At 43.8% G+C, this 22,786-nt stretch overlaps 1 protein-coding gene across 1 annotated transcript in view; it reads right to left on the minus strand.

The window, feature by feature from the left end:
• The window catches only part of LOC125364275, a 64,543-nt gene extending 42,052 nt beyond the window's left edge, over positions 1-22,491 (minus strand). The window contains 4 exon segments of the mRNA XM_048363760.1: positions 6,313-6,480; positions 13,149-13,300; positions 20,651-20,731; positions 22,422-22,491. Coding sequence (XP_048219717.1) covers positions 6,313-6,480; positions 13,149-13,300; positions 20,651-20,731; positions 22,422-22,491 — 471 coding nt within the window.
• Positions 22,492-22,786: the final 295 nt, after the last annotated feature.

Below are 22,786 nucleotides of genomic sequence, written 5' to 3' on the forward strand. Positions count from 1 at the left end.
CCTCTGGCCTCTTTGAGGCCTGAAGAAGCTACCACCAATAGAAAGCCCCTTGTGAAGCCACTGCCACTCACCACCCTATTTCAGGGATGAACTGAACCTGGGCGGGTGACCCAACTCACCCGTTGTTCGGCTCTGGGACCAGGATATGAGTCACCAGTTGGTAAATGACTTGGGAGTCAGAGCTAGGCAGGTGGCAGCCACCTACTCCTCCACCCTCCTCTGCCTGTCATTACCATCCTTTTTACCTTGTTCTCCCTCTCTACCTGGTAGATTCTCCCCTTCCCTTCCCTTCCCTTCCCTTCCCTTCCCTTCCCTTCCCTTCCCTTCCCTTCCCTTCCCTTCCCTTCCCTTCCCTTCCCTCCTTTCCTCCCTCCCTCCCTCCCTCCCTCCCTTTCCTCCCTCTCTCTCCTGGTGCCAGTCCTGGGGCTTGAACTCAGGGCCTTGGTGCTATCCCTAAGCTCTTGTGCACAAGGCTAGTGTTCTACCACTTGAGCCATAGCACCACTTCCAGCTTTTTTTTTTTTTTGGTGGTTAATTACAGATAAGTGTCTCACTGACTTTTCTGCTGGGTGGATTTTGAACCTTGAGCCTCAGATCTCACCCACCTGAGTACCTCAGATTACAGGTGTGAGCCACCAGTACCCACCAGCTTTCACCTAGTTATTAAAAAATAAAAAAAGATAACTTAAAACTAGGCCATGAGGCAAGTATATGGTAAGGAAAACTAGAATGGACTCTGGGGTGACAGTGGGAGGTAGATAGGTTCAACCAGGGGGGGACCTACCCCATATTGTTTGTCCCTATCACTTGGGAGACCAGGGTCTAAAGCCACTTTTCCTGATGTAGATGGCCTGCCTGCAGCTTAGTCTCCTGACTAAGTAGCAGCAGCCCTACTAAATCCCTCTCCTACTGCGTGCAGCCATATTCTTTGGCATAGCAACTTGATTTGGCAGCCCTCCCAAATTCCCCTTCTCTGTCTCAGGGGCAGAGCCCCTGCCCTCCCCTACTCTGTGCTCTGGGAATACTCTACTGCCCTCTCGTTTCTTGCAGCTCTCACTGGGTACTTCCACCTTTTTTTACCTGGACCATCGTTTTCTCCAAATCCCATTCTTCCTTCCAGTTTTGGCCCAGGTTGAGCCTCCTCAGCACACCTATCCACCAGCTTTTGGTGCTCCTCTAGGTCCTTGCAGGTGTGCGTAGAGCTGGCGGTGTGGCTCAGTGGCAGAGCTATGGCGGACTGCACAGCGTCATCTGTGCAGTTGTTAGGTCTCATGTGGTTTCTTTATATGTCTTCCTGTGCCATCCACTGTGCACAAGTGTTTCAACTAGACTGGATGACCCTAAAAGACATCCAGCATCGAACTGTCCCAGGGCTTTTACCCATTCTAGAAGCCAAGGCTTCACCTTGTCCCTCTGACCCATTCTCTTGGGTCTGCTTTGTGAAGTGGTGGTGAGTCACCACCACTCAGGAGCCTAGTTCCTAATTTAAATTGCTCCGTGACAGTCCCTAGGCCACTGGACTGCTGCAGAAAAGCTACTCATTGAGGCAGTAAGTTTAATCAAGGAACTGAAGAGAGGCTTCTATGGCTGGCTCTTAACGAGAGCACCAGGCCTCCTCAGTGCAGGTCCTGGTCCATCCCTCCTCATCTCACTTTCTCCCCATGCCCCTGTGCTCCTTGCTGCAGGACTGCGAGCTCCCGTGGCTCATTTATGAGGGCTTATGCTGTTGATTTGAGATGAATGGTGAAATATTTTTGATATAATTAGACCTACACAAGTCTGTGAGTGTGTGTGTGCATCTTCCTCCTCCTCCTTCTTGTCCTCCTCCTCCTCTTATTTTATTGTGGCCCTGAGAGTTGAATCTCATACACATTTTAAAGAAAATACTGCTGAATGCTGGTGGCCCACACCTATAATCCTAGCTACTAAGGACTCTGAGGTCTGAGGATCATGGTTTGAAGCCAGCCTGGGCAGGAAAGTCTGTGAGACTCTTATCTTCAGTAAATTACTAAAAAGAAAAAAGAGCCAGAAGTGGTGCTGTGGCTCAAGTGGTAGAGCATTAGCCTTGAGCACAGAGAGACTCATGGACAGCACCCAGACTAGAATTGAAGCCCCAGGACTGGCAGAAAAGAAGAGAAAAAAGCTTGCTGCAGGATGGAGAGCAAATAGGCTGGAAACAGAGGAAGGGGAGGATGGTGTGGTGGGTTCCCTGTGTGCTGGTGCTGTGGGTCACATGCGTGAACTCAAGTGACTGCCCTGGGTCCCTGTGGAATGACTTCTGTATTCACAGTGGGCCTAGCTGAGGCCAAGGGAGGCTGAGTCCCTTGTCCAGTTTATAAGCTAGCAAAGGGCTGCCCTGGAATTTGAGCCTGAGACCAAAGCCCAACCTAGCTCAGAAAAGATCCCGATTATTGACTTGTATTTCTACTGAAAGGAAAGTAATGTCTTTCCTTGTTTCCAACAATCCTGAAAACCTGGCCTCATCTTAGAATCCTATATCAACAAGTCTTGGGTTCTCCACCTCTCAGGGGGCCAGACTATCTCTACTTGTCTCTTCTAAGTTGACTAAATCTACTTTAGGACTATAAGTTACCTCAAAGGTTAAGTACATTCTTTGGTCATGCCATATTTCCCTTCCTTCTGCTAATGATACTTAGGTTCTTCAACAAATTAAAGACATAAGACAACTATATGCAAAACCACAAGAAATAAATCTTCCTGAAAATATAAACAACAACAACAACAACAACAAATCTTCACTTTGAGAAAACTTCCCCTAGAATCATTTGAACTCCCATGCCCAAAGGACACGTAATGGGGCTGGGAATATATGGCTTAGTGTAGAGTGCTTGCCTAGTGTACATGAAGTCCTTTCTAGATGCATTGCCCTTTCCCTCATGGTTCACCTTTTTCCACGTGTCAAGCCACTCACAAACATCAAGGGTAGTGCAAGAGAATGGACTTCCCAAATCCTCACACTTAAGAGGCTGAGGCAGGAGGATCTCTAGTCTAGTACACTGTGAGTTCAAGGCCACTGTGGGCTATGGAACAAGACCTTATCATCCCATATTAAACAAAAGAAACCAGTTGCTGGTGGCTCATGCCTGTAATCCTAGCTACTCAGGAGGCTAAGATTTGAGAATCCTGTGGTTTGAAGCCAGCCAGGGCAGGAAAGTGCTTAAGACTCTTGTTTCTAATTAACTACCAAAAAGCCAGAAGTAGAGGTGGGGCTCAGTGATAGTGTACCAGCCTTGAGAGAAAAAGCTCAGGGATAGCACAGAGTCTGAGTTCAAGCCCTAGGACCTACACAAAACAAAACAAAAACTGAGAAAGGAATGTTAAAGTTGAAAACAAGAGTTCAAGCTAGGAATAAAACTTAAAAGATAAAAATATTAAAAAAAAGAGAGAAAATTGCATCATCTTTTCATTGTTAGAATCTTTTTTTTTTTTTTGCCAGTCCTGGAACACTGTCCCTGAGCTCAAGGCTAATATTCTACCACTTGAGCCACAGCACCACTTCTGGCTTTTTCCTGTTTATGTGGTACTGAGGAATTGAACCCAGGGCTTCATGCATAATAGGCAAGCACTTTACCACTAAGCCACATTCCCAGACCCTCTGTTAGAATCTTAAGTAGCTTTCTCAGTGAAGATAAATTCCCAGGATACATCACGTGTTCTCAAATACAATCAAATATGTAGTCAAATATGATTTTTTTGATAAGCAGAAAAAAACTACAAGGAACAGTTGCTTTTCAACTATTGTAAGTTGCCAGTTATGCTTGGCATTGGTGGCTTGCCTGTAATCCTAGCTACTCAGGAGGTTGAGATCTGAGGATTGTGGCTTGAAACCAGCCTGGAAAGGAAAAAGTCCATGAGATTTAGCTGCAATTCACAACCAGAAAACCAGAAGTGGTGTTGTGGCTCATGTGGTAGAGCACTAGCCTTGAGCAAAACATCTCAGGGACAGTCCCCAGTCCCCAAGTTCAAGCCCCACAACACACACACACACACACACACATACACACACGTTGCAGTTAATTTGTTAGCAGGAAACACACTGTACTTTATGGTTCAGCTATTGTTTCTCCACTGCTTCACCAATGTGTTCACCATACTTTATATGAATGTTTGCTGAAGCAGATTGAGTCATCATTTCTGCTCTATAGATCACCAACAGATGAGCACTAATGTGCATCATTCTCAAGAAAATGTCTAGGACATCCAGTAAAAATAAACAAATAAATAGCTGTGAAAATATGGGTCAAAAGGCCCTGCCTCAGGTGAGATGAACTTGTGGCTTTTTTTTTTTTATTGAACTGGAACATTTATTGCTTCCAGAAGTATCACATATGGGAAATGCAAAGATCTTCTAGAAAGATCCCTCATACCCACTGGTCATGTGAACTACTGTAGGAAATGAAGAGCTATTTCAAGACAGGATGGGGTCTCTACGTTGGTTCGTCTGCCTGATGGCTCTGCGGCTTTGTGTTCTGTGGCAAGTCTGTGCTGTCTCTGTTCTTTCTCCATGGTACCACTTGTATTATATTTTCCTTAAACACCATTTTCTGAGTCGAGCTCTCTGTCAGAGACTAGGGTGAAAATACTTTCTTCCCAGAATGCAAAATAAATTCCTCCATCCTCAGAAAGTTAGAGCTCCAAGCTCTGGCCAGCAGGGCCTGTGGTATTTCTCTTATTTATGGCTATCAGAAAAATAGGGCGGATCTGCCTACATCACTGGACTCCGCCTTGTGTCAACAGGCCTCCCAAACAGAGGGGCCCATGTTCCACTGCCTGGTACTGGACAGGGCATCCAGCTCACACACTCAACAGAAAGAAAAACAGGTGCTGGCCCCGTGCCGATGGCAGTCCGATAAGGCTGTCCCTCCAGCCAGGGCGCCATTGTCCCTTCCCCTGCGCCTGCCCACGTCTGCTCCAGGCAGGGCTGATAAGTCCATGCGCTGGGCAGACTTGTGTTTGAGTTGGTGTTGTCAAATCCATTACTCAAAGGGAGGACGTGGACCTACTTTGGGAAGGGCAAACTCTGGTCTTAAGGACTAAAGGAGAATAACAATGATTTATGATTAACCGACCGCACTGTTGAGTGTGGTCTCATGGCTCTTTGAGTCATGACTCCTTTGTGTTGGTTAGTGAGTCTCCATCAAGGTATGAGCTGAGCCTGTCCACAGAGAGAGCCCAGCGAGAGAATAACGCTCTGTGAGCATTTGAACAACCTGCACACTGTCCCCGAGTGAGGGCAGAGGCTGCTTTGATTTTCTAAGGACCCACTCAGCACACATTATACCCAAACAATCCTGTGCCTCTGGTTCAATTAACTGATTTATGGAAGGGTTGGATCTAATATGCCTTGTGTAGCCCACACTTTGGGTTCCTTGATGAACTTTACTTGTTAGTGAAGAAGAATCAAGAACACAGTGCTTTCCCTGGCAGTTTCTGGTATCACTATAGCAAGGGGTAGAAAGGGCAGAGGGGTGGTGACAAGAGTTGCTCATCACCCTGGGACCCCCTTACATTTTGGGCTCAAGGGGAATTCATGCCTTAAATTTGGTTTTCCTCTTGAGTTGGAGGGAGAGTAGAATGCAGGGAAGAAACTTAGTTCCTTAACAGAAAGGCAGCATTACTAGGTGCAGTGATACAGTCCTGAAATCCCAACATTCAGGAGGCTGAGACAGATGTGTCTTGAGTTGGAGGCCAACCTAGAATATACAGAGAGAACCTATCTCAAAACAAACAAAACAACAGCAACAAAACTCTGGTGGTTTTATTGAGATATATATATGTGTATATATGTATATATATACACATATATTTATATATAAACCCATACTTATATATGTATATATAAACAACAAAAATATAAATATAACAACATATATGTGTATATATATATATATATATAAAACAACAAAATACACACCAAAAAACAAAACTCCAATTTGAGTAGGCTATATCCTGCATTTGGGAATTCTATTGGTAGCTTTACTAAAGAGCAGGCATGCACAGCCTTGTGTATTTTATGTGTAACTTTCTTCTGAGTTTTAAGTTCTAGAATGGAATTCAGAATATCTTTTGCCTTGACAATATTGTCCCAAGTCTAACTCACAGTTAAAACTATAATTTGCCAACAAAATCATTTGCGATATTATACATATTTTCATTGCAAATGTCCACATTGTTTCATTGGAACTTTTGGGGGGAAGGGTGGGTTATGGGTTAGCATGGGGGCCGGATTCCCATTTGTACCACTCTTTCATTTGAAAAGGAGTACAGGCTCTCTGAATTCAACTTACTCACTTTACATGCATCAGCCACTTTGGATGGAAGTCGGCCATTGACTCTGAAGTGCTGAAGTCTGTCATTGATCTCTGATGTCTGTCCTTGACTCTGAAGACTAATTTCCTTGTCTTGAGGTTCTCTGGTACATGAAACCATGCTCTGCCTAGAATGTGCCAGAAATGTATACTAAAAGATGAGCAACACAAATCATATTAAATGTGAAGACAAAGGGAAGATTCCAAAATTGCTAAAGTCTTGTTCTTGATTGTGTGTGTGTGTGTGTGTGTGTGTGTGTGTGTGTGTGTGTGTGTACTGGTTGAATTTAACAGATCACTCTCCCTTATCCACTCAAGACTGACACTCTATCACCTGAACCACAAAGCTTTACTTCCAGCTTTTTGCTGGTTAATTGGAGATAAGAATCTCACAGACTTTTCTGTCCAGGCTGACTTTGAACTATGACCTTCAGATCTCAGCTTCCTGTGTAGCTAGGATTATAGAAATGAACCACCAGTGACTGTTTTTTGGTCCCATTCTTACAATAATCTCTTGTGGCCTATGTTCTCACTGGCCTCTCTTCTAATCTACAGAGCTTTAGGTGGCAGGCCCCAGCCTTCTCTGGTCTGTGGTCTTGAAGCCTAAAGCCTCTGAAAACAAACGTGATAGTTCCAGAAGACTTGCACACTTGGGCCTCAGGAGCTCAGAGACCATCTGTGAGTCTCAATCTCTGACCTCCCCTTCACTCTGCTCCGCTGTGAATTCTCCTGTCCTTAGCTTTGGTTATGCATCAACCTGGCCCTCACTAAATATTCCTTCATGGAGACTTGTCTGTTTTTGAAGCCATCAGGTTTCAAAACCATTCTTGTCTTCTGTTCTATAGTCTGAACTTCAAAACCAGGGATCAAAACATATTCAGTTGCTCACATCTAACTTGAATAAATAAATAAAGGCTTAATTTATTGCTCAGATAGCTAGCCTTGGACTTGGATCCATCTTCTCCATGTCATTTTCCCTTTGTATTTCCTTGCTAGCCTCTCCCGCAGCAGAATCACTATTGCTGCTATTTCTCCTCAATTTTCCTGGTGTGTGTGTGTGTGTTTATGTGGCAAAAGCCTATTAATTAGGGGCTGGGCTCAGGTCCCTGGCGGGAGCTTGCTTGCACTTAGCTCAGGAAGTGCTCCGTGATTCATAATGGGGCCAGAGGCCAGTGGCCTGCTGTTTGTCCTCCATGAAGGAGATGAGCCAGGGAAAGGGGACTATGCCTGGATTTTGGCTCTGCTGAAGGCTCCATATGTGTTTGTAAATCCTTTGAGCTCTGTAAGTAGCAAAATGCTCTAGCTAGTTTAAGCACAAATGGAAACCAGCTACCCTCAAGTTCTACTTCTCATTTCCTCATCAGGATACAGTGTATCCCTTTACAACACAACTATTAATGTCACTTCTATCCCAAAGCCCCTGGTAGCCATTTTCACATGGAATGGTTACTTGGAGCCTGTTCCTCATGCATGTGCGCCAGTCCTCAGGCTTAAAATCAGGGCCTGGTGTGCCATCTCTGAACTGTTTTGCTCAAGGCTAGTGGTCCACCACTGAACCACAGCTCCATTTCCTTTTTTCATTTTTTAAATTTATATTTTTTGTGTGGGGGTGGTTAATTAGGGACAAGATTCTCACAGATTTTCCTGCCTGGGCTGGCTTTGAAAGGCAATTCGCAGATCCCAGCCTCCTGAGTAGCTAGGATTACATGGGTAAGCCATGTATATTTAGCTTTGGAATCTGTTCCTGTGAGAAGTAATTTCACTATATTTTCAAGAATCTGCCATTTCAGTGTCTATCCAATATAACTCCAACGGGTTTACCTTCTTTTCATATTGGTTTTGGTGGAAAGAGATTTTACACCATTTCTTGAGACCACTGTCTTTTCTGGCTCAAAACCATGCCTATTCAGGACCCAGACATAGATAGGTATCTTCTAAAGCCACAAAGGGATCCTTCTAGAGATGGAAGGAACCTGAAGGACCAGAAAAAGTCCTGGAAAGCTGGACACTGGTGTTTCACACCTGTAATCCTAGCTATTGAGGATTGGGGTTCAAAGCCAGCCAGGGTAGGAAAGTCCATAAGACTCTCTCCAATTAACCACCAGAAAACTGAAAGTGGCTCAAGAGGTAGAGTCCTAGCCTTGAGCAAAAGAGCTCAGGGACAGCACCGAGGTTCCTAATTCTAGCCCCACCACTGACCAAAAAGAAAGAAAGAAAAAAAAAAAGGACAACGTCCTGGAAGGAACACTTTGCTATTCAGGTCTCCTGTTCTCACAGCTCTTTTCTTAGGACAGGACCACAAACTGCTTTAGGACGAACTAGTAGGAGCAATGCTGTTCCTATCTTTTGTGTATGAGCTGTCTCCTCATTGCTGTGTGGCATATCAAGACATTCTAGGCTCATATTTTAGAACAGTGACTCCTAGAAGAAAAATATTTTCTTTCTAGGGAGGGCCAGATGTTCAAAAGTATGAATGAACCAAATGTGGTATTTATAAAACCTTTGGGGATGAAGGGTGAAAGAGCCTTTAGGCAAACACTCAATAATGGAAAAATCAATGGAAATGTTCTTAGGGGAAAAATGGGCTGGTCTGTCTTTGTGGGTGTCACATTTCTTTGCTCAAACAGCTTGTCTTCCTCCTGACAATGTAGGGCCTGCCATGCAAAACTGGGATCATAGCATGGCAGAATAGGAATGACTTTAGTTTTCTTTCCCTCAGTGGAGTTTCCAGATTCCATTGTTCTTGATGGTTACATCTACAGTATCAAGTAAAATGCATATTAGTGTGTACGTTTTAGAGAGTGAGCCCATGGATCTTAAGTTGCTTGTTGGTTTCTGCTCACTGGGAAGTGCTTTAGCCCACAGCCAAGGTCAAAGACAGAACAGGTGCAGGTTCACAGAAGGTATAAGATGAAGGTGTAATCAGTGGTCATGTAAGTGGGTAAAGATTCAGTGTCTATGAACAGCCTCATTGCAATGGTAGCACATGTGCCTACTGTATTCTGGGAGTGAGAAAATCCACCGAGAACTGTTAAAGGTGACAAATGAGTTTTATTAGTCAGTTTGCAACTGCCTCCCCCGCCCCCCACCACCACCCCAGAGCCTCCAGGGGGCGAGTTTCTTTCCTTTCTTCCTTTCCACAGGCCTGTGCAGGCCTCCTGTTCTCCACAGGCCTCTGTTCTTCATAGACCTCTCCCCTCTCTGAGGGACTCCACTTTCCACGTGGCGTCCAATCTCCTTGGGCCTCCTCTCTCCACGGGCCTCCGCTCTCCACAGGCATCCGCCCCCTCTGCCTCTGCTCTGCGCTCTCTGCATCTGCTCCGTGCTCGAGTCCACTCTGGCTCTGACAGGCACCTGGCTTCGGACTTTCCCACAGGCCTCAGGCTCCGGACCCCTCGGCACGCCCCAGGCTCTTCTTGGTTCCACTCTGCTCCTCTGTCCGCAGTCCTTGAGCATCTAGCTCTCAGCAGGCCTGGGCTCTGAAGGCCTCGGCTGTCTCCTGGCCCAGAGCTAGGCCTCTCTAGCCTCCATTCTCTGCAGGCCCAGGCTCAGGCTCTCCTGTCCGCAGGCCCGGGCTCCCCTCAAGCCTGAGAGGAGCCCAGGCACTGCTCAACTACAAGAGGCACCTCCTGGCACCTGCTTTCTCCGTGTCTCTTCTCCTTCCCCCCCCCCCCCCCAAATCCCGACCTCTTATATCCTCCCAGCAGTCTGCAGGGGCGGGGGGCGGAGTGGAAAGGGTGGTTCCAGTTCCCTCAACATGGGGCGGGATCCCCTCTTACGCTCCGCAGTGGGGTGTGACAATGATGACACCATGGAGTGGGGCTTCCCCCCCCCCATTACATTCCCTCATTGGCCCCTTTATTAGTTTTGTTTTATTTGCTTTTTGAGACAAGAGCTTATATACTATGGAGCCAAGACTGGCTTCAAACTTGAGATCCTCTTGCCTTCCCCCTGACTGCTGTTACTGTAAGGAGTGTCACTGACTGATGATGACTGACAATCAGTGGTGCCTGGTTGAGTGGCATCACTAATCTCTTACTCTGGCCTTAGTTTTAGTTGATACCAGATTACCAGATTTGTTGATTGACAATGAACAGTAACTATAAAGACATCTATTCATATCAGATACAAGGCTATTCTTTGTAGGTCGCATAAAATAGAACACTCCCAAAACAATTTAAATATCATTAAGAAGGGTCTACTTAAACAGTGTCTAGATAAACAAGTACATCCACATAGTAAAATACCATACACCAATTAAAGAAAAATAAATCAGATCTTACATATTGATATGAAAGCATTTCTAAGATATTGTATAAGATATTGTAAAAATGAGATTAATCAGTGGATATATAAATCAGTGGATATGATCTATCAAGTAAAATAAAACAAGTGTGTATTTGTGTATATTCATATATGCATAAACTATTTCAGAGGAGGATACAAAGAGCTGATACCTACAATGGGTTCTTTGGGAAAGGGAAATGGAGAGAGCAGAGTGGGAGGGGATATTTTGAATGTAAACCTTTTTCAGAGGGGCAGCAGCTTCATAGTGTGTCAACTTGGCTAAAACAAACTACATTTCCCAGAATTCCTTATTCTATACATTTCCAGTGAGTGGCCCTAAGATTGTGTGGACTCTAGAAGGTGGATGTGAAGCAGAGACCATTTTGCAGCTCAAACACACTGGCATGTTGGTGGCTGTTGGTGTTGATATGGGATAGTAGCTGAGCTTACAGTAGCTCTCCTTTTCTTGGATATTTTGTTCAGCTTCTCTGATTTCTGGGCCCACTCAACTCCTCTGTCTGAGACGTGGTAAGGTCATTAGCATCACCAAGTTCAGAGGCAGAAGAATTGACACATTTTAGACTATGCTTATGAGCACATACTAGTGGGTTCCAACTTGTCTACATTCTCCCCCACTTTCCATCCACCTTCTGTGACTTCAAACTCTAATCTCAAGAAGCCTTACAGAGGCTTCTTAGCCCACTGAAATTGTATAGTTATATGTGACAGATCTCTTATTGTGTGTGCACACACTTCCTAATTGTCTGCTTCTCAAACTGAACTCCAATATAGAATTGTCAAAAAAAGTTGTTTTTAAAAAGTTTTATTGTCAAGGTGATGTACAGAGGGGTTACAGTTACATAATAAGGTAGTGAGTACATTTCTTGTCATATTTGTTACACCCTTCCTCATTTTTCTTTCCCTTTCCTACCTCAGACAAACATATATACAATATCTAGTTTACCAAAATCATATAGAGTGACCACAGGGGGTATGCCACAGGAAATTCACCTAGCACATTAAACATAATGACAACAATAAAATTCTCCTGTTTCTATCTCTTGGAGTTCATTTTGCTTAACCTCATCTTATATAAATATATATATATAGGTGTGTATATATATGCATATATATATAAAGGTGTGTTCATGCATTATTCATTAAAAATTAAGTAAAACTTATGTAGAGACTTAAAAGTCAGAAACTGAGGCCAGATAGCCAAGGCACACACCTATAACCCTAGCTACTTGAGACTGAAATTTAAGGATCACAGCTTAAAGCCATCTAGGCAGAAAAGTCTATGAGATTTTTATTTTCGATTAAATTCTACCAAAAACCCCAAACAAAACAAACAAATAAAACACCCCACAAGTGGAGCTTTGACTCAAGTGGTAGAGTACTAACCTTGATCGATAAAATTTAAAGAAGCTGGGTGCCGGGCTGGGGATATGGCCTAGTGGCAAGAGTGCTTGCCTCGTATACATGAGGCCCTGGGTTCAATTCCCCAACACCACATATACAGAAAATGGCCAGAAGTGGCGCTGTGGCTCAAGTGGCAGAGTACTAGCCTTGAGCAAAAAGAAGCCAGGGACAGTGCTCAGGCCCAGAGTCCAAGCCCCAGGACTGGCCAAAAAAACAAAACAAAACAAAAAAAAGAAGCTGGGTGCCGGTGGCTACTCTGGAGGCTGAGATATGAGGATCGTGGTTCAAAGCCAGCCATTCAAGGACAGTGTCCATTCCCAAATATCAAGCCTCAGTACCAGAAGAAAAAAGAAAGAAAGAGAGAAGGAAGGAAAGAAAGAAGGAAGGAAGGAAGGAAGGAAGGAAGGAAGGAAGGAAAGAGAGAGCTAGTGAGATAGAGAGAAAGGAGGGAGAGAGAAAGAAAGAAGGAAGGAGAGAAAGAAAGGAGAGAGAGAAAGGAAGGAAACTTTAACTTTTCAGGTCATAGTAAATATTGAAGGAAAATAGCCTTGGATTCAAATGGTGAATTTCAAGGCTATGTAAATTGGCAAGCTGCATATGACTTGGTTTATATGAAGTTAGTCTAAGAAAAGAGAGGCATATGTTTGTTATATTACCATGACAGTCACATGATCTCTTAACTCTCGTGGCCAAATTTATGCCTTAAATTCTGAACAAAAACCATTTTTTTTTCTCACAATTCTGTGTAGCAGCACTTTGGACTAGGCTACCCAGGAGAGTTCTGCTGGTCTCACATGATAGCTTTGTGGGGGCTAGATTATCTAAAATAGCCTTGCTTACATGTCTGATGGCTAATAAATGTTGAGTCAAATAACTCCAGCAGAATATTACACATATAATGGTCTCTGTATTTCTAAATAATTAATGCGAAAGCATTATAATGAGAATTTCATATAGTAGTGTGTAAGAAAAGCAGAGAGGGAGGACTGATAGGAGGGAAGGGGAGAGGAGGAAAACAGAGAGAAGGAGAGAAGAGGAAGGTGTGGGGGTGGGTGGGAGGGAGTCTCAGTGCATAAAGACCTTTCAAGTCTCTGCTCATAGTATGTTTACCTTTGACCCATTGGCAAAGCAAACCGCATGTTTAAACATAGTCAATATAGGAAGGCGTTTGCATGCAGAGATGCAGGATTCTTTGAAGTCTATTTCTGCAACAATTGATTGCATCATCCAATGACTAGTAAAGAGTTTATTGTACTCTGTCACTGAAAGAAAAGGTAAATGAGTGAGGTTGATGTTAAGCAGCTCCAACTTAGATTTTATACTAGATAATACCCAGCCCTGAGCCTTGCAGATAATGAGAATTCAGAAATTTGCTCTGATGTCTGTAAGTTTCAACCCCAACTCCAGTAGCAGGGGATAAGTGAGACCACCACTGTGATTTCAGCTTGTGTCCCACTGGTTTCCTGCTGAGGGGAGACATTGTGGAGGAAACACCCCTACGTTTATATACTTCCAGTGAGGTCATTACCCTGAGCCATTCCATTGTCTTCTGGCAGTCATTATTTCTTAGGAGAATTGTTGTTTCCTGTCACCTTGTATGGCTCTGTGGCTCTCTCAGCTCCTTTGAGGACAGGTTTCAGCAGGTTGGTTGTGCTGTGCTGTGCTGTGCTATCATTTTGGTTTTTGTTCTGTGAGTTTGTAGACATTGATTAACGTACAGTTGATAGTTGTCATCAAATTTAGGAAAATCCAGCCCATTTCCTGTTCATTCCCCACCCCCCTTCCTGATCCTTCTTTGAGAGGCAAGGCACCAATTACCTGTATGTTAGATCACTTGATGTTATTCCACAGTTGATGAGATGCTTTATGTCTTAAGCCTTTCTTCCTCTACCTTTCCTTGTTTTCAGGAGTTGGGTACTACAGTGTGTTTCCTCTCCCTGGAAAGCCATTTCTTTTATTTGTTTCCACTTCCTAGGCCTTGGTTTGGGAAATGTTTGCTGATAGAAAACTGGAATGAGGGGCTGGGAATATGGCCTAGTGGTAAAGTGCTTGCCTAGTATACATGAAGCTCTGGGTTTGATTCTTCATTACCACATATACAGAAAAAAGCCAGAAGTGGAGCTGTGGCTTAAGAGGTAGAGTACTAGCTTTGAGCAAAAAGAAGCCAGGGACAGTGCTCAGGCCCTGAGTCCATGTCCAGGACTGGCAACATAAACAAAACAAATAAAACAGAAAACTGGAATGAACATGGAGCTCCTCTCATGATTTTCCCTCTATCAAAGACCACATCCTTGTGCTGCTGTCTGATGTCTAAAGTGAGTCACATCTATATTTTGTTTACTTTTTATGGTTGTGTAATGTTACAAAGTCCAAAAGCTATTATTTAATTGTGGTTAAGCTGGAAGTCCATCTCCTATATTCCTATTTCTAAATAATATGGATATTCTTGATTCATGAATTGGCTTGATTAATTATTAACAATTGTCTTATTATGGGATAATAGTTGGGTTTTTTTCCTTTTGTTTTTGGCAGTAATGGTGTTTCAACTTAGGGCTTTGTGTTTGCTAGGCACGCTTTCTACCACTTAAGCCATGACTACAGAGATAAGTTATTTAAGTGACCTTTTTCATGCTTTATTATTATAATATGATTATATCCTTAGTTTGGTTGTGTTGATGTTTAGATTTTCATTGTTATAAATGTATAAATCCTATTCACTGATAAACTAGATGCTGTTTTCTGGTCATATTTCCTTCCATGTTCCTCCATTTCTTGGAGTTAATATCTATTGATTTATTTTATCTGCTTAATTTCTTTCAAGACCTAGGTTTTTCTCCCTACTTTTCATAAGTATAATAGCCACTCAATAGCCTTTCTTTCCCTCCTTCTCTCCCTCTTTCCTCCCTCTTTCCCTCCTTCCTCTCTCCCTTCCTTCCTTCTCCTCCTTCTTTCTTTCTTCCATTCAACAGAGAATTCTTCCATCATCTTTAAGTAGTTCTACAAAGGGATTTCATTTCAACATATTGGTTTGTGAGTACAATGTATCTTGAGCCATGTTGCCTTTTCAATTATTTCTCCCCCATTTGTCCCAACCTGACCCATACCCTCAAATTACCTGGTTCCATTTTTACACAAGTACATAGAATACTATAACTGAATCAGCCCACTATTCCTCTTTCCGTTTGTTGGAAAGATTCTTATTTTCTATTCCAGGCTTCCTCAACATGAAAATCTTCTTGAGTGCTGTATTATAGGACCCATGACTAGTCCTTGTCTCCCTACATTCTTGTTTGGGATTTTTAGGTCTTTTCAGTTTCATTGAACTTCTAGCTTTTGTTTTATATTAATTTCTTATTTTCAGTATTTGGGGATTTCATTTATGTATTTTTTCAGAAGAGAAGAAAATGACAGTTTTTTTATTCTGCTATCTTGTAATAAAAAATTTTAATCTATAGCTTTCGTCCTCTGACTCTGTCTTCTCCTTTTTTCTCTTCAGGATCTCAAGTCTTAGAGATGGAATTGTTCATACTCAAGTTTTTCACTTTCCCTCCAGGGCACTTTTTCATAGTACAAGGCCTATACTTCATAACTAAGTATATGGTAGAGAATAAAAAGCTCAGAAAGAAAAACTTATCCCCTCTAACAACTCCCCCAAACAAACATCTAATTACAGTGGTACTCATCTTTAGTTTCAGCTACTCTGGAGGCTGAGAGAAGAGGATCTACATGAATTCAGGAGTTCAAGGCCAGCTGGACAACGTAGAAAGACCCATTTCAACACAGCACAACAAAACAAATTGAAAACACAAGGGAACACTATGCAAAAATGAACACATTCTGTGGCAGAGACTGGAAGTGGAGAGATGAGCAAGTATTCAGCCAGAGAATGCCTCTCTGAAGAAATGCCATTGTCAGACTTAAAAGGAAATGGCGCTTTGAATAAGGGGCAAGAGTGCTTGAGGAAGTGAAGGGAAGTGAGATAGACAAGAAGCATGGCTTTGGATGAGACAGTGGAGGTAGGCAGGATCTTTTGAGTTAGCTAAGGACTTGAGATTTTATCTGAAGTATATTGGGAAGCCATTGGTGTTGACAGGTGGGGGTGTTGCTAGTTTTGGTAATTTAGGTGGATAAGTTTCTGTAGATATTTTTCATGTGTTAGTACTGGGGCATCAATTCAAGGCCTAGATACTACCCCTTAGCTTTTTTGCTCAAGGTTGGTACTCTACCACTTGAGCCACAGCTCCACTTATGGCTTTTTGCTGGTTAATTGGAGATGAGTCTCCCAGACTTTCCTCCCCAAGGTGGCCTTGAACCAGGATCCTCAGACCATAGACTCCTGAGTAGCTAGGATTAGAGGCACAAGTACCAACATATGGCTTTGGTAGCCATTATTTTAAAACAAAACTGTACATGCTGCATGTAAGCAGCTGGTACAGCTGAAGTACATGGACACGGCGGGGCTCTTGGGGCTCTTGTAGCAGATCAGGGGACAAGAATGGTGGTTTGGGCTGGGGGAGATGCAGTGGTGAAGTTGGAGGGAAAAATGAACCAACAGAATTCATTTTGGGGGTGTAATTGGGATTTGTGGTGGATTGAGTGTGAAGAGTAAGGGAGAGGCACGCACATGTGTGCTCTCCCCTGCTGCCAACATCTGAGATGCTGAGTTCCTTGTTGCATCTTCAGAAATGACTGCCCTGGAACAAATCATCACCCAGCTGTGCAAAGGGAATGGGAGCTCTCTGGAGTTCTTAGACAGGAAGTAGGACTTTTAGAAAGAGATCTATACTTGCTTCAAAATGATAATAGTGGTAACTAATTATAATAATTACAACAAATAGCATTTAATGAACCAGACATATACAGCTGTCCCGTGTAAGGTCAAATACCTTGTTCAGCCCAGCAGCCTGGCTTAGAATCTATTGTCTTTACTACTCTGCTACCTACGTAGCTCTGAGAGGTGAGTTAACCTTGTTTGAAATTCTAAGAGAGAGAGAAGGAAGCAGTGACATTGTCTGAAAAGAAATGTACTCATTAATTCACTGAAACTGTAACCCCTCTGTACATCACCTTATAATAACAATAAAATATATTAAAATTAAAAAGGAAATTATAAATTAATCTGGGTACTGGTGGCTCATGTCTGTAATCCTAGCTACTCAGGAGGCTGAGCTCTGAGGATCATGGTTTGACTGCAGTGCAGGTGGAAAACTCCAGGAGGCTCTTCTCTTCAATTAACCAGTGGAGGTGTGGCTCAAGTGGTAGAGCTCTAGACTTGAACAGAAAAGCCAAGTGAGAGAGCATGAGACTCTGAGTTCAAGCCCCAGTGCTGACACAAAAATAGAAAAGGGAAACAAGAAAAGAAAAAGAAGAAGAAATTACAAATGAACATCCTTTGGGGATGTAGAACCTCCAAGGTCAAGTTCAAGTACACTCTGTATTTGACAAAGAGCTTAGAATTTTAGAGCCCAAATTAAAAACAACTGCTACTACTAACACCAGGAACAGCCAGACAAGATAAAGCCTAAAAGCCCTTCCCTGGCCAGCCTAAGAAGTGAGGATATGAAGCTGGCCCATGGCCCAGGTTCTTGCTGAGCCAGGCTGGTTACCATCCTCATCATGGGTAACATGGGCTCCGGCATTCTCCTGATTCCAGGAAGATGAATCAGCTTTTAGACTTTCATGCTGAAAGCTAATTATTAATTGTCCTGGTCTCTTCTCCTGGGATTAGGCTACCATCTACCTCAGACACAGGACTGTCTGGGACACCCCCAGCCTTTGAGATGGTCAGGCAAGGCTATACGTTTTTAATTACAGGGAGATACTCTTATCTCTGACCAGTCCTTTTCTCCATTAATTTACACCTTCTCTTATCCTTTCCATCTATGGCCTCCCTTCATGCAGCAGGGTTGTCTGCCCAGTGCTGCCCTGTCATGGTATCTGCATGCCTGCTCCCTGTCCCTCTGCTGACCCCTCAGCGGGCCTCATTTGTCTCCTGCCCGCCCTCCTCACGCCTGACCCTGTCCAGGTTCTCTTTGATCTGTCCCTTGCTCCTCTCTGCCTTTACCTAAAGCGCTGCTTTCTCCTTTGCAGGCAAGGTCCCTGCCCATTCCAGGAATTCTCCTGACTCTAGGAGACAGAGTTTCTGGGAGCAGGGCCCCTCTTTGTCCCTCTAAAAAGACAGGAAGAAGGGAAGGGGAAGTGGTCCTTTTGAGTAGCCAGAGGAATGGTACTTGAGAAAACAGAAGGGGCAGCGCTTCTGCCTTCCTAATAAAAAAAGAGAGGGTGGATCAGGGAGGCAGGAAGTGGGGGGTCTGCAGGTTAACTTTAACTCACCCCTCTGCTAGCAGGCAAGCATGAGGTGCCTACTGAGGCTACGACATCCGGTGATGGGAAGTAAGTTATAAAATTGCAAGGTGTGATCAGATGACTGACTGAGCCCTCCCTGACCTTAGATACTGAAGTGGTGGAGGAGAAAGAACTTGGCCTTGGCAAGAGGAAAATTGCTGAGCACCAGGTGTGGGCCTGGCAGGAGCCATAGCAGCAGGAGTGACCAGCCAGTGCAAGATCCTGGGTCCTGGCTGTGGCTTCATTTTGGTCTGAATTAGCTCCCACCTTAAGTTCCTGCTGAGCTTTCTATTTCAGCCTGCTTCAGAGACCAATGTTCAAAGCAGCAGGAACTTTAGGGCCATCCTTTTTCTCTAGGCATTTCTTCAGTCTGGAATTTCTCCCCCAAATGCCAGCACTTATGGGCATTCTGCAAACAGGAGAGAGAGAGAGAGAGAGAGAGAGAGAGAGAGAGAGAGAGAGAGAGAGAGAGAGAGAGAGAGAGAGAGAGAGAGAGAGAGAGAGAGAGAGAGAGAGACTCTTTACTGCCACCACCAGTTTGCTGTGGCCTGCAGGGAAAGGCAGGCACACTTGTTGGAGGGGGGCAGCGCTCCACAGCCTGGGAGCCCCCCTTTGATTAGAGGAAAGTCAGGCAATGCTTCATTTGTAGAGAAAAACCTTGAGATTAAGAAATAAAAATAAAACCTAAACTCAGTTGAAACACAAGAATAATTGTCACCAGTGAGTGTCCTGGAGATGGGGGTAGCAGGGGAGGGCTGGAGAGAAGCAGTGGCTGATGGGTTGGGAGGCACATGATGCAGGAAGGACCTTGGAGTTTGCTTTGCATGAGCTGGAGGTCATGAGAAGGTTTTGAGCCAGGAGGGGGAAAGTCTGACTTACCTTTTAAAGGAATTAGTTGTCTGAGCATTGCAAAGATGAAGGAAGGAGGGAAGGAGGGAGAGAGGAAGGAAGAAAGGAAGGAGGGAGAGAGGAAGGAAGAAAGGAAGGAAGGAAAGGGAAGGAGGGAAGAGGGAAGGAAGAAAGGAAGGAAGGAAAAGGAAGGAGGGAAGGGGAAGGAAGAAAGGAAGGAAGGTTAGAGGAAAGGAGGAGGGAAGGAAGAAGGAAGGAGAGAAGGAAGAAGGAAGGAAGGGAGGGAGGGAGGGAGGAAGGAAGGAAGGGAGGGAGGGAGGGAAGGAGGGAAAGAGGGAAGGAGGGAGGGTGAAGAGGGAGAATTATAGTGGTCATTGCCAGAGAATGTGCTTGGTGAGCATGGGCAGAGCAGAGAGGCCATTGCTATCATGTAGGCAGGTAATGATGGGATGGATGGAGCTGGTGGTTAGCATGGAAGTGGTGGGAAGAGGTCAGATTCTGGATATACTTTGAGGACACAGTTGACAGGTTTTTCTGATAGATTGGATTATAGCACAGAGAAGAGAAGAAAAGGTTTTCAAGGGCCTGAGCCTGAATAATGGGAAGCTGGAACTGCCATCTGCCGAGTAGGAAGATGGAGAATCCCCTCCTTCACCCAGCGTGCATCACCCAGCCTGCATCACCGGCCCTGGCCCTATTCTCTCCCATGATGCAGGATTGGAAACAAAAGGAAGAGAGGGAAGTTACTTTTGGTGCTTGGCATCACACTGTCAAGAAGCAAGGTGGAAGCCAAAGGAAAAAAGTGAAAAAGGAAAAGAGCAAGTATTTGTGGAAGGGTATCTGAGCAGATATTAGGCTGCTGGGGGCCACGTGGTCCCTCTAGTTTAAGACAGAGAGTTGAGGAAATGTTGGGGTTGACATGAACTTCCACGATTCTTGTGGATTCTCTTAGTAGTTGTTTGGTCTCTCCAGCTTCTGTTAAAAAGTTGTAAATCTATTATGCTAATGTGTACTAACAACAGCATAACACAGAGATGTTGTAAAGATAAATCGAGTGTTTCTGAACAAATGCTAGGACAGTTGTCATGCAGGAGTAAGGTCTTAATTGAGTTGTGGAATGTCTTCTCCAGGGACCATAGAAGGCCTTTGAAATCATTTGGCACACTAAGGGACAGATATATACTTCTCGAAAGCTTCCAGTCAGCCTCCCTTGGCCTCTGAAGCCTATTTGTATTAATTGTGTATGGACCTTGAATGATGTTATAAAATTCCAAATGGCCCTTGGTAGGAAAAGGCTCCCACTCCCCTTTACTGAGCCAGCTTCCCCATTTTCAGCAATCTTAGCTATTTGAAGTATGCTGAGCACAGAGAAGTCAGCAGAGAAAGGACACCCATTAAAGCTCAGAGGCTTCACTAACCAGAGAACTTCACAGATGGTCTCTTGGAGCCTAGGAACTTGTTTCGGAAGTATTTGTAAGTGATTTTGATTGGTGAGAAGGCTATGACAGGAAATCAGTATAGCAGAATGGTTAGCTCCATGGGCTCTGTCTCTGTAGTTAGCTTTTCTAATTTCCCCTTTAGCTTCCCCCTAAATGAACAAGGGCAACTTAATGTGTTAATGTATCTGTTTTTGTGCAAATGGGGATAATAACAGCACTGCTTTATAGGAAAGTTATAAGGAGTAAATATGGATGCATGGAATGCTAGCAGAGTGCCAAACCCATGGTAACGGCTGGTAGATCTTTATATAACCACTGTTCTTATTATTATCAAGATCAGCAGCAAAGTAAATGTTATAAATTAGAAGGCTGAGCCAGGCACCTGTAATTGGTAGCAAGTCAAGAAGCTGGGATCTGAGGATCCTGGTTCAAAGCAAGCCTGGGCAGAAAAGACCATGAGATTCTTTTTTCCACTTGAACATCAAGCAAATAGCTGGAAATGGAGCTGTGGCTCAAGTAGTAGAATGGCAGCCTTGAGCAAAAAAGCTAATGGACAGCATCCAGGCCCTGAGTTCAAGCCCCAGTATTGGCAGGCACACACATAAATGTAATAATAATAATAATAATAATAATAATAATAATATTAAGTACATTTTAAAAATAAACATAAATCAGAAGGTTGAGAACAAGTTTTTGAAGTTATAGCCTAACACTAAGAGCAAGAGGCAAAAAAAAAAAACCCCTATAAAATACGTACATAAATGTTTTTTAAAAATAGAATAATTTGGTGTTGGTATAAAAGCATCTCAGTGCATTCTAACAGCCTGTGGGGGGCACTGTGTTAGTCAACACTGAAGTGTAATCATCAGGAAATGAACTCCTTGAAACCTATAAAGCTTGTTTGTTTTGTTTTTTTTGCCAGTCCTGGGGCTTGAACTGTCCCTGGCTTCTTTTTGTTCAAGATTAGCACTCTACCACTTGAGCCACAGCACCACTTCTAGCTTTTTTTTTTTTTATATGTGATGCTGAGGAATCGAACCCAGGGCTTCATGCATATGAGGCAAGCTCTTTACCACTAGGCCACATTCCCAGCCCCTGAAACCTATAAAGTTATCTCATGTTTTCAGTGACTCAGGCACAGAATTCTCCAAACTTGTCAGAACCACAACTAGTCTCCAATTAGATGAGTAGAATTAATAAGAAGGAAAATTAAAGTAGCATTTTGAGACAAGGTCTTTATGTGTTATCCAAGTTGGTCTCAAACTTCTGGGCTCAAGTATGATTCAAGGCGGGAGATTTTTGAACACACATACATCATTCCTGTCCCTCTGATGACACTCATTTTAGGAATACGCATTTTCAGATCCTGATTAGGATAGACCAACTGGAGTGATGTCATGTGCCTATAATCTCAGCATTCAGGAGATTGAGACAGGAGGATCAAAAGTTTGGAGTAAGCTGGAGTTGCCTAATGACACTATGTCTAAACAAACAAACAAACAAACAAAAATTAGGATAGATGGCATGAGAAATAGGAGTTTCTCAGAGGACAGCAGGATGGAATATTTATAAGTAGATCTGCCTTGGCTTCTCCATTCTCAGTGGCAGAGCCTCTTTTCCTGCTCTCTGAGATTTTAGAGCCACATGGTCCCTATAGTTTGGGATGTTGGTTTCATGTCTTTCTCTTTTTCTGTTCTAGGAATTCCCTTCCCACCTCCAGGTAGGCCATTCTTTTACCTCTGTCACCTACAATAATCACAAGTTGATTCTTTGGTGGGGATGAGGTTCTGTGCATCTCCACTGTCCTGGTTCCTAACCATTGCTTGATCAAGATCTGTGGAAGAAGATTGACTCAGCTGAAGTGAGAATTCCCAGAGTGCTCTCACTTCCTGAGCCACTTGGATGAACTTCTCCCCAAGGGCTTTGCCACAGACCACCAGGCCCCCTTATTGTCCTTGCCCTGAATGTGCCAGGCTGGTGGCTTTCTTCCTGGAGATGCAGGCCCTGGCTTTTGTGTGTGCTGCCTGAAGGCCACCTGAGCCACCGAGGAGCCTGGGTAGATCACCATGAAACAGCTTTTTCCCAAGGCTTCACTGTGCTAATTATTCCTCCCCC

Source organism: Perognathus longimembris, chromosome 15 (assembly GCF_023159225.1).
Source record: "Perognathus longimembris pacificus isolate PPM17 chromosome 15, ASM2315922v1, whole genome shotgun sequence".
Classification (NCBI taxonomy): domain Eukaryota; kingdom Metazoa; phylum Chordata; class Mammalia; order Rodentia; family Heteromyidae; genus Perognathus; species Perognathus longimembris.